The sequence below is a fragment of the Accipiter gentilis genome, chromosome 10, assembly GCF_929443795.1.
Source record: "Accipiter gentilis chromosome 10, bAccGen1.1, whole genome shotgun sequence".
Classification (NCBI taxonomy): Eukaryota; Metazoa; Chordata; class Aves; order Accipitriformes; family Accipitridae; genus Astur; species Astur gentilis.
This window is the reverse complement of record NC_064889.1, coordinates 22021195-22033895: the sequence shown is the minus strand read 5'-3', so window position 1 is coordinate 22033895 and position 12701 is coordinate 22021195. Positions and strand designations below refer to the sequence as shown.

General features: G+C 35.7%; 1 protein-coding gene across 6 annotated transcripts in view; it reads right to left on the bottom strand.

The window, feature by feature from the left end:
- MEF2A (myocyte enhancer factor 2A) overlaps positions 1–12701 on the bottom strand; it is a 95064-nt gene that overhangs the window by 57238 nt on the left and 25125 nt on the right. Inside the window, exons 1-2 of one of the 6 annotated variants that reach the window (XM_049811702.1) lie at positions 6052–7568; positions 1353–1551 (exon numbers count right to left, since the gene is read on the bottom strand). In XM_049811702.1, coding sequence (XP_049667659.1) covers positions 1353–1406 — 54 coding nt within the window. In that variant the 5' untranslated portion in view covers positions 1407–1551; positions 6052–7568. Of the gene's footprint in view, positions 1–1352; positions 1552–6051; positions 7569–12701 lie in introns of those variants that run through there. The other 5 variants (XM_049811696.1, XM_049811698.1, XM_049811699.1 and 2 more) reach the window with 5 other exon arrangements.

The window sequence follows — 12701 nt, the reverse complement described above, 5'->3', positions numbered from 1 at the left end:
ATGAAAAGGTATTTCTTGAAACAACATGTAACAGACCTATAGGAAATCCTAGCCAAAAGATGTAAACGCTGCAACTTCATAAGGGCTCAAAAGATAACCAAATAAGTTCACTGGCAGGGAAAACAAAAAAAAAAAACACCTCCATTAATGGTTACTAAATATACGGAAACCACATCCAGCTCAGGAAATCCCTGAGCTAAGAATAGAAAGCTAGAGGAGGATTACAGAGTAGCCTAACACGTGCATCTCCATCCTACATTTATTTGCTTAAGACCATCGTTGGACAAAAGATACTGGCCTAGTGGAATCTTTGGTCTGACCCACTATGACTATTCTTAAAGATTTTAAGTCATTCCAACAATCCTTTTCCTTAAAAATGGTAGCTTTCAGATACCCTGCTCAACATTTCAATATACAATTAAAATTTTATTTCTTATATCATGTAGCAATTTAGAAGTTAAGAGAAAACACTACTTCTACAGAGTCATCAATTTTGGTACCTTTCATAGAATCATAGAATGGTTTGGGTTGGAATGGACCTTAAAGCCTTAAAGATCATCTAGTTCCAAAATCCCTGCCATGGGCAGGGACACCTTCCTCTAGACCAAGTTGCTCAAAGCCCCATCCAACCTGGCCTTGAACACTGCCAGGGAAGGGGCATCCACAGCCTCTCTGGGCAACCTGTTCCAGTGCCTCACCACCCTCACACTTCACAGGACACCTCTTTATTAGAGCAAGAGCAGTCAAGTAAGGAGCTTTCCCTGAAAAAGTGGGCTTTTGAGTACTCATCCACTCTGACAATTTTTAAAGACTGTTGTAGCAAACAGCTCTACAAGGACTGTAACTCAATGCTTTTAAATAGAATCATGTTAACAAAATTCATTACTATATACAAACCACTGTGGATCATTGTCCACAGCTGCGTCAAACTCCTCTGTCAAAGACGCTGCAGCAAATACTTCTACATCCTTTCTGAACTTCTCATCCTTTCTCTATCTTCATTACTAAGTGTTCCTAGTCGCTATCAGATCAAGTAAGGTGTCTGTTTCAACATGATCCTTCAGCCTACTGGAAGTACAGACTAGGGTACCATTTAAATATAGGAATACTAGTTTTACAGTAAATTTGACTAAAAGTAGTAATTGATATTACTTATAAATAACAATTTTCCCCTCAAACAGTAGTAAAACCACTGAGATACATTTCTTATTTCTATTCTGGTAATGCCATCTGTAGATACATAAAGACAAAGCACAGCTTTAGAAGAGTGAATTAAGATGAATGTATTCAAAGTTTCCATTCATTTTTAGGATTACTGACGAACTTGTTCATGCATATTCCTTGTTTCTCACCTGTCTGTTCCGTTCATCCATTATTCTTGTGATCTGTATTTTCTTTCTCCCCATTTTTAGCCTCTTCTTGCTTTTGCTTTGCAATCCAGAAATATACTAATCCAAGAAATGTCACTCTTCAGTATTCTAACACATGATACAGTTTTCTTTTACTTGGTCTTCAGCTTGAGAAAAGGTTCCTATTTCTTCTTATAAGCACCTAAAAATAAAATTTTGAAAAAAATTAACTTACAAATTACAAAAGAAGAAGCATCCTTAAGCACATGTATAGCCATAAAACATGTGCACACATAAAGTAATTTCAGTGAAGAAACAAATATTTTCATAAGTAAAATATTATACTACATACATACTGTGTTCCAATTAAACAAACTCCAACTAGTTTGCTAGATTCTACCTACAAACTACAGATTTTAAATTACCACTAATTCCATACACTTTCAATGGGATGTCTTAAAAACAGTTGTCAAAGGAGGTGGTGCTCACCACTCTAAGCTTTTAGGCCTTGAGTTATCTGAGGTTTCAAAAGTTCACCCACCAAGTTTTGGTAAACTCCATTCATTATCTTAGGAAACCTTTTAGAGAACTGCTTTGTGTTTACTGTTTCTCTTCTAAAATTATCAGCATGATAACATAACAAAATCATGAGAATATCAAGTTTCTGTTCCTAAACTAAATTACGTCTTATTTCGCAAGACAATATTTGGGGTTTCACTGGGAAGCAGACGACAGAGGAAAGAGGGAATATCTTTACTTAAAAAGCATAAAGACCACAGAAAATATTTTCACAACAGAACTATTTCACAGCTACCAAGACACCAATGAATAATTAAGACCTTCACACAGCTACTCTACAATAATCTATAAGTTACACATTTGCCAATAACCAATTACCAGTCCTGCACCTGTTTCATTTTGTTATATTGTTTAGAAAGGTAAAGATCCACGCAACTTGAAAAGCCAGTATACCATCATAATATTTTAATCTGGTACTAATGCACCAAACTGACTTGTAAAACACTGATTTAACAAACTTTAAATGCATTTTCAGTAAAAAAAATTGCCAAGCCATATTCCAAACATACTGCTTGAACCACAAGATAACATTAATTCAACAAAACTGGAGAACTATTGAAAATAGCCTCTAGAACGTCAACTGTATACTAGAACGTATAAACATGAAATAGGTACACTTTATTACCACCTAACATTCCTTAAAATAAAAAGAATAAAACCAGCCACAATATTAGCTTATAACCTCTCTAACTTTCCAACCCGAAATGTCTTTTGAAATCAAGCCTTGCATATTTTAATATGGGTGTCACAATGCTATATCCTTGAGGCCATGTGTAGAAAGTGGTGCAACCACATCACCATCAGACAGATAATAAGTAGAGACAGCAAGAGGTGATTAGTCACAGGCTACACTTCACAATACATTCAATTTACACTGCAGAAACAACCATGACATTCTGATTCAGCTTGGGAGGGAAAAAGAAAAAAAAAAAAGAAAAAGATGTGGAGGAACATCACAGAATGAAGGGATGTCATTTTACATTTACCTGATATCAACAAAGGACTGCTTTGGTAAAACATCATAGAATGCCCAACAGTCTTATAGTATACCATGGAATTTAAGATGAAATCAACACTAAGATTATGTGATGTCCATTCATCAAAAGGATAGGCACTAGACATTGTTTATACAGCAAAACACTTAAAAGCATGCATCAGCATTGTATTCCTTTTATTTTCTTCAAGAAAATAATTTCTTACAAGGCGCTATGAAAGAGGTATTAATAGCCAGCTAAGGCCAGATGAGGAAGCCTCTACACAACCAACAGCACACAGTAAATATTTTACATGGAAAGCAACAGTTGGCATATAAATTTATACCTTTTTTGTAAAAACAAAACAAAACAAAACCTCACAAAACAAACCAAACCAACAAAAAACCCCAACAGGAATATCCACTGGATTCTAAGCTTCAATCCATAAAACATTCAGTCTTAAGTCAGCTGTCCCACTCTCTTAAAAAAAAATTTCAGTTCATGCTATGATCACACATTAAATTTAGTTCTGCAAAAATCTGGTTGCATTCCTTGAACATAACTAATAAAAGGGTCTCTATAAGCAGCTCTAAAAATGTGTTTTCTCCTTCATTTGTGGCTTCATTGTATTACACATTATTGAAACAGTTCTCTGAATACAGAATTAACGAATTCCTTCCTCTGCTTTCTAAAAGCACGCACCATTTTAACTAGTACATACTAATAGCCACCACATGTGAGACCAAAGATTCATCTGGTCCAGCATTTTATCTGTGGCTATTAGCAAATATCACTAGGATGGTATAGGAAGGACGTAGGAACAGAATAAGCATATATCACTTAAAAGCAGTATTTATAAACCATTTTCTCCAGATATTCAGTGATTTTTTAATCAGGAAATTCTGGAGTCATATATGGAATCTTAGATTTAAAGCCGTTCATCAAATAATCTTCCATAAATATTACTTTTGAATCTGTGTAAGTTTTTAGCACCTAGAAGCAAGGAGTTCCACAGCTTATTTATGCATCAGAGTAGAAGATATATCCTTTCATTTAAGCCTGATTGTGGTAATTATATTTGTTATCCACAGATTTTTAATTATACGAGACAGTAAACAAACAGACATCTTCACCTTCCATGTTAGTCCTGATTTTGATACCTATATTGTATCTTCCTTCAGTTACCTTTACTCAAAACTAAAAGACACCTACTCCAATCAACCACTTTTACACAAAAGCCATGCTCTGGCCAGCCATCCTGTCCTCTTCTCCACCCTTTCCAGTTACACACTGTTCTTTCTGAAACAGAAGGACAGACAGTGTGTACAGCATACAAGATATGAGGTGTATATAAAATTTTATGATAATCTACCATAAATTTATAGAGGCATAAGAATATTTTATGTTCTACTGCATTAGGCATACACATAGACAAATTAACTAGTTCTCAAAATTTTCCTAAGGAAACAGACCTAAGCTCCAGAACACAATTTCAAAACCTCTACGAGGGACCGCCCATTTTCTTCATATGGTCCCATCTCATTCACTCAGCTCTTCCACCTTTTGCAACAGATATTCAAAAGTAAGTCTATGCAGCGAATAAAATAAGGAGTTCATGGGAGAACAGGGTAGAGAGGAAGAGAAATATGACACAAGATTATGCAGTATATACACATAAGGATACAAAATAAGAGACGCCCAAACATTTTCCATGAGCTAATGGAAGAAACAACAGCAGGAAAACACTATTATCTGTTCCACGTACCATCAAGGGAAATGGGAAAACTGACAGTAATTTTCACCAACATTTTTTTATAGTTTTGGGGTGTTATTTCAGGTCTTTTAAAATCAGTATGCTCTATTAGGCATAAATGCATCAACCCATTTCCCATTTACGACCTCTGCTTCACCCTCTTTAATCATTCCACTGTTGCCTCTGATCTCAGCTCTGCTACTTTCTTCAACCTCAAGCACTTTTCTCACTTAGCAAGTTCCAAATTCCTATTTGCATGTCTGTCCCCATCTGGGTCCAGCCTCTGCTCCCTCTCCCACGGGTTGCTATGGACACCAGAAACCTGGCTTTGAAACGCATTTGCCAAAGGCAACCCAGCTCTGAAATACAGCATCCCTTTCGTTTTGAAGTGACATACAAGATGATTTTCAAAGCTAAGAATTGAAACAGAAGTTCGCATGAGCTTAGGATCTTGACATTAACTGCAAAATCAGAATAAATTGTGCAGTAAAAAGCCACTTTTTGTGCGTGCTCAAAACATCCAAGTTAGTAGTAACTTCCCATGACAAACACACATTACATTTCTCATGGGAGCAATGACTTTTCCTTTTTCTAATCCTTGATCACGTCAGAGTTGGAGTTTTATTTTCTATCCTGACTAGCAACAAAACTGTGTAAGATAAGATGCAAGACTGTGTCCACCACGTGGTTCCATCAAAAACATAACTAGCAAAGTTTTAATTTTGCTAAATCGTAGTTGTGTCGCAAACATACTTAGGTAAAATTCTTAAGTCACAAAGCCATTTCATCTAGATCATCAACAAACTTTTGCCCTAATAAAGGAAAACTAGCAGACTAATATGAAGATCAATCCCCATTTATTTCTGAAAGTAAACATGAAACTAATGTGAAGTAACCTTGATGAAGGTAAAGTTCTACCTCCTTAAGTGACAGAATCAAATTATAGCCACCAAAACTGCTTTACATTACTTGCATGGGCACACGGAAGCAAAATTCCCCACCGCCCAAGAAGAATTTCAGGCATCTATTAAACAAAACAGTATGAGTAAGCAGAGAAAAAGAAGGAAAAAACCCCATGTGCTTCATGATGAGCTTCAAACAGAAAGTAACATCAGCTTGCAATAATAGCAAGAAAAATTACATTTGTAGTTGTTCAAGTAAACCCCTCTATTATTGTATAAAAGTAAACTTTATTCCAAATTTTCTGGATTTATTCCCTTCCCCAGCACATGTGAAAACACCACACTAAATACTGAAAGACAACAGAACCATAAGTAAAAATATACCCTCATGACTGTGTATTTTCAGGAACTCAGATCAGTTGGTTTGTTGTCAACATTGCTTATGGTTTCATAATAGAGAAATATAAGTTTAAAACAAGGAAACTGTATCTGACCTATTTAAAAAGATTCTTTCACAGGTTCAATGGAAACAAATTATATCTGTGCAGAACTCCACAAGGTCTGGAAGCCTTCTTGCAGAAGAGGTTGGAAAAAACTGTGTCAGAATTATACTCCTTCCATTTATTTTCCTTTTTATTTCCTTCTCTTTGTTTTCTTGGAACTTCCATTTCACCGTCATGGTTACAGGTTTACATTTGACAGTAACTGCCTCATCACAGCTCATTTACTGCAATGGACACAAAGAAATGAGTGTCATGACGTCAGATAATTTGCATGATAACTCTCAAAAGCCACAGCTGCATGAAAACACAGATCTGTATAGATGCATCTTACACAGGTATGCCTTAGGTAAGGCTTACTAAAGAGCAGACAGTAATTTTCACTAAATCAAGGTTAACAGGTCTTTTTCTAGCCTTAAAGGAGCCTGTGCAGGTATTTTTGTAGATTTGGCCCCTACACATGAACTGATAGACTGCACAACCATATCATGGCCAAACTGCACACTCACTGGTAATTCTAACACTTTGCATGCTTACCAAAGATGTGACCAGAATATAAATATTCCCATACATATCGAGATGGAGACAATGCCCATCACCATGTGTTAACTGTTTTACACTAACAAGGCAGATAACACAGAGTATCTCATTTTTCCATAGTACCTGTAAACATGTGAGTGTCCTTCCTCCCTGCCCCATAGCACTAAGTGGAAATAGCTAGAAAAACTTAAGAGTCAAATAAAGTCTTCACCAAAATAATTAATCAAAAGGTTAAAGGGCTGTATGGAACTGGGTCAAACATGATTCTCGGACTCCACTTCGCTGCCCAGAAGTGAGAGATAAGAACATTTTCTTCTTTATAACCCCAAAGAGAATGCAAACCCATATAAAGTAAGTATACAACTCCAGACACCTTCCAAAATCCCAAACTAATTATACAAAAAATATTCACTCAGATTTGGATCTGCACTGAAACATGTTGAAAGCCATGGCATGTTATTACTGTGCTCTAGACTTTCTACCAACCCTGCTCCAAAATTCAATGCTACCACTTTGAAGCTAGATTTTAAAATTAAGATTTCAAGCAAAGGAACTCTATCTACCTATATGTTTGCACTTAGCAGAGATCACGCTCAGATTCTTGCTGGGTTTTTTGCAGAAGTGTGCAAAACCAGTAACAAAAATGTTTCCTACAGCCACGTTTCTATAGCCCTGTCACCATACACTGCTGTAAATAATGTCAAATATAAGTGTAAAACAATAGCATGGCCTACCCCTTCAAAACAAGTCTACATGTTGTCATTTATCTCACACTTCTTGCTGTACCACAATATTAGGAAATAAATCTTTTTTCCATGCTCAGTTTAGAAGCCATTCTTCTACATCCAAGTAGAGCCTTAGAGTAAATGAGACTGGCCTGAGAGCTCCAAGGTCCTCAGCTAGCAAGTGATACACAAGCATTGTTATAAAACAATAATACAACCCTTAGCCAAAATAACTTTTTTAAAAAGTGGAACAACATAAAAAACAGGAAGCCATAAACAATTCTTTATTGATATTCTTTTTTTATGCATCACAAACCACTTGTTTCTTTCAGCTGGGAAGAACAACACACATCTTTGATAGTAGACCATTTCGGTAAACTGTACTGCTAAGAGTGGATTTGTGGAGTTTTGCAACTAAACATGGTCCTCATTTTCCACATTAAAATCAAATCTATTTTTGACCTTCTCATTTGTAAGTTACACAGCTTTTCAAGTTAAGTTTTGAAGACACATTAGAAAAGATCTCAAAGTACTTTCAAAAAATATAGTCTTACTGAAGAACTGCAACTTCCAAATACTATTTAAATATACCGTTGCTCAAAATGGCCTTTTCTGCCATTGTTTGTCATGCAGTAAGTCCTAAGATGAAGTTGAATACCTATATTTTCTTGTAAACAGAACTCCAGAAATCTAAGCTGTATGAAAAATGACCTAAGATTCAGATGCCTGTTTTTAAAAAAAAGTTTCATTACTCCTTGAACACACTTTTTTTTTAAAGATAGATTTCCCTGAGCTGATGGACCAAACAGTTCAAGAGCTATCAGCATCACCTATGACAGTACATGCACTCCTAAACAATATGACAAATGTGGCCTTGTCCAGGATCAGGGACAGCCAGGAACTCTGCTCTAGTTAGCTATTTAAAATTAAATGGGTTCACATTTCAATTAAACTCAATATCCAAATATTTTTCACACTGTTACATTGCTATAAACTTTTTTCTTGGCCTACTGCTTAAGTCCAAAAAATATGTATCATCCTATTCTGAGCATTTATACTCTGTAGAAGCAAAACAGCCATTATCGAGCTATCTGTAAAAGCATACACCTTTACTACATATTTTCAAGTGACATTAAATTCTATTTCATTGTTCCCATCTATAAATTTGGTCTTGGTATTTTCTAAAATAATTTATCTTTGCATTCTCAAAAACAAATTAAAACATAGTTGGAAAATAGGATCTGGAAACTGATGAGGTAACAGTGGAGAAAGAAGACCACAGAAAGAGAACTAAACTTTCAATACTGGATTAAAATCCGATTTTAGATAAAAGCAGAACTTAATATTTTAAGGAATCACAACAATTCTGTTGGTAGACTTCTACAAACATATAAAGAAAATGACTGAATAGCAGTCTGGAAAACATGCTCTGTAGAGTTTCTCAAGAAACTTGTTGCTAATTTATCACACAATTTGTCGAAAGATATGACTTTTCCATAGCATACAAAGATAGCCACAAAGAAAGATGATTCTGGACACTTAACAAAATAAGCCCCAATATTTAAAAGCTGTGGCCAGAAAGACTAATTTCCTAGTGAATGAACCATAGCTTTTAGAACAACCATGTCACTTTGATCCCAATTTTAAATCTTTTGACTAGATAATCCTCCCTTTTTTTCCATTTACAGCTCTTGGAAAATTAATGAACTAGATGCAGAAATCAAAACTTAAGTTTAAATGTGATTGCTCCATAACAAAATAGAAGAGTATTTGCAGGTATTTCATTAGTTTAAAACTTATTACATGTTTCATAACTTTCACAATGACAAGCTCAAAGTGCAACGAAAAGCATTTAAACACAGGTTTTAAACACATAGACCTCTGTGCAACATAAGCCACAGAAGGAATGTTTCTTTCCTGAAGTGAAATATACATATAAAATATATTAAATGTTTTTCAAGATTAAAAACCATGTGCTTCGAGTTTATTATGAATCTGTAATGTCTGTGGAACTTAAGTACCATGTGGCCAAAAAAAAAAAACCAACACACCCAAAAGGCACAAAGCCACATGTCTGTCGTCTTATCAAAATTTTTTTCTGCCTCAAAAGAAGGGAGCCATCATGAGGTACCTTCCCAAATGCTGATAAGAATGCGTCTACTGGAGATGGCTTTAAATTATACACCATTTCACCCACAACAAAAAAGCTGCTACAAAAGAGTTCACCTCTGTTATAGAAGTCAAAGCAGAACCCTGTGAAATTAACTTTTTACATTCATGAGGAGAGGCAGCAGAATCACCAAAGCCATTCTGCTACTCTCAGCTGGGAAAATAATTTCCTTTCTTTAAAGCATGCCTAAGTAAGAATCAGCTGAAAAGACACCTTTGCAAGCATTGGTAATTAACTAAACAACAAACACCTAACAGTGTGGACAATTAAAAGGTTCATTTTAATTTTTTTCTTCATCTTACAATACGAGAGAATAAAATACATACACAGGACTCTTCAGTGTTCAGTTAATAAATTTGTCAAACAGAATGGAGCTTTCTTCTGGTTTTGCAACATCTTAACACTTCATTAAGCTTCTTCAGGCTCACTGATGCATCTTTAGATAACTCAGCAGTATGTAACATGTTTAAGTGTTAAGTCATGGCTTTAAGAAAAAGTATTATCATTGGGAAATCTATTTCCAGAACTTTCATATTTCATCAGTTACCGCAGTGACACTCAAACCTTAATAACTATCTAGGCTCATTACTTTTCCAATCTCAACTTAAGTTTATCAATAGATCAGAGAATACAGATAATCTTACTTTGCATAACAACATGCACTTGGCAAAGGTATAGCTCACTATCTCGAAGTTCTCACAATAGCTCTGCCCCACTTGTCACATCTATATTTATCTCTACAGAAATCAGTAGAGCAAATCAGAGTACGTACAGCGAGTAAAGACTGGGGACTGCAAGTGGACAGAAGATGTTTTCACAGTTACAACAGCTGAGGACTGTTCTAAATTGATTGGGTGAGATTTCTATGAAATTCAGGACAAGCTGCATCACCAATTTTCTTTCATTTATGTGGTCACTCACTGTTTTCATCATTTTATAGATAACTGAATTGAAAGCTTTGCTCTGATTTTTTAACATGGCCATGCCAGGCTGAATTCAGTAGGAGCAGCACTTTAAACATAAGCAACAACACGTCAAAGTAACCTTAAAAATTCAGGTTCCTGGCATGTCTTGTCTATTTGGACATCCTTATCCATAAGGAGTATTATTGTTCTTTTTACCTCCGAGAACTACATCATTTAAGTAGATTATCTTTTCTGAGGAGTACTGAAGTTTCTAGTGGGTGCTTTTTGGGGGGAGCTAGTTTTACAGTCATTTAGGACCTCAACAAATAACATACATATAAAGAACTGAGCATTCATAAACCAGGAAGTAGACAAAAATATCCCTCTATATAAATTCTGATGTATCCTAACCATATCTCACAGCTAGATTATTCAGCAAAAAAAAAAAAAAAAAAACCACCTGAAAGCAACATCAGAAAAATACAAATACAGTGTAATCCTTTTATCCATAGTTCAGAATTAAACAAGGTGCCAACTGAGCTAACTCAAAAAGCATCCTGACATAAGATTTAAAATTTACAGAAATGAAGACAGGCAGAAAAAAATATTCAGAACGCAGCACATACTGTAGGGCAATGTTATGAGATAAATTACTCTTACCCTCCAAATACTCTCTTTAAATTTGCATTCAAATTTTTCAGGCTGCACTTCAGTTTCCTTGTAGCAAATGCTAAATAAGCAATTCTCCAGTTAAGGAAAAGTGTCAGTTCTCAGTATATTAAAACTGACTGGTGTATAACAGGCACCGTTTCCCAAGGCAAGAGCAGAAACTGTAGCAGATTTTTCTTTAGGAAGTATGTATATAAAAAGCATTTGAGTGCCTCTGTTTTTTAGTTGCTTCTACTAGAAAAAACAAAGAACATAAATTATGAGGTAATCTTATTTAACACTGAGTATACCTAATGTAGAAAACCGTATGAGCTTGGTACTTCAGCAAACTGATAGTGTGATTTGCAGCAAGACTTCTGAAAGTCAGTGAAGTTCTGAACTCTTAACAGCAGCTAAACTTCTAGTAATTCATTGTTACTTTTTACAAAGAGGAAAACTGCCCACTCTGCCTACAAAGTTCAAACTGTTGAGGTAATGCAACAAACAGCCACATGACAACAACTTCAACACATGTTACTGAACAAACATTACGGCAATCAAAAACATTTACAGCTGACTTCAGGAATGTAATGGGATACAAAGGCAGCCATAGTTTTCACATGGTTCTACTTACACTTTGTCCTATAGAGAGCTTCCTCAAACCAGACTTCAAACTAAAAAATGCCAGATTTCATTAAAGTTCTTAGCAATGAACAAACACAAGTAGATGAGAGTATGGAAATAGAGAAGGATTATAAACAAGATTCTTCCCTGCATGTTGCACCCTTGCAAGATGGGTCTTCATTTCCAAGTTTGGCATCAGTCAACAGTGGCTTTGTGACACACAGCACCATATGCTCCCATTTTGTACTTGGGAAACTTATTCCCAAGGTTTAGCTCATTCTTAACTATCTACTTCTTCCTGATCCTTTATATCAGCTTCTTGCCCAACTCCCGTTTGTGGGGTTTTTTTTGTTGGGGGGGGGGGTGGGGGGGGGGGGGTTGGGGGTTTTTATCTGCTATGACAGGTGGTCTCCACAACCATTTCCCTCCTGAGCATACTCTCTTTCTTACCAAATACACATTTCCAGTCTTCCAGAGGATTCTACATTATACAAGCACCCCCCCTTTTAGAGGGAACAGGACAGAAAAGCAGAGAACAACTAAAAGAGGTATCACATCAAAGAATCTATAAGAAGCTTTAAATCACTGAACAATTATCCGGAAAGCTTTCTTGATAATTTATTTGATGTCTGATTAAATGACAGCATGCAGTCATATTGTTGAAGTGCAACAACTATAAACTAGACAGACACGACAACATAATGCTTCAAACAGCCTGCATGCCTCAGTAAGACATTCAGCAAACCATAAAGACGCCTACATGTTTCTAACAAGGATTAGTGGCAAGGTTCTTTTCCTGTGGCTGCTATAGCCTTTGTTCAAAACTCAATCTCTTCTTTTAAAATTCAGATACATCACCAGTTCAAACTTCCAAGTAACTATTTTTAAAAAGTTAACCTGTACTTCAGAGAGATTACAATGAAATTTCAGCAAATTATTGCCTTTCCTGCATCCTTTTAAGAAAATAGTAATTTCATATTTAAGTAAAATAAAACACCATTACTGTTGGTGAGGGGGCTGCAGCAGATCATA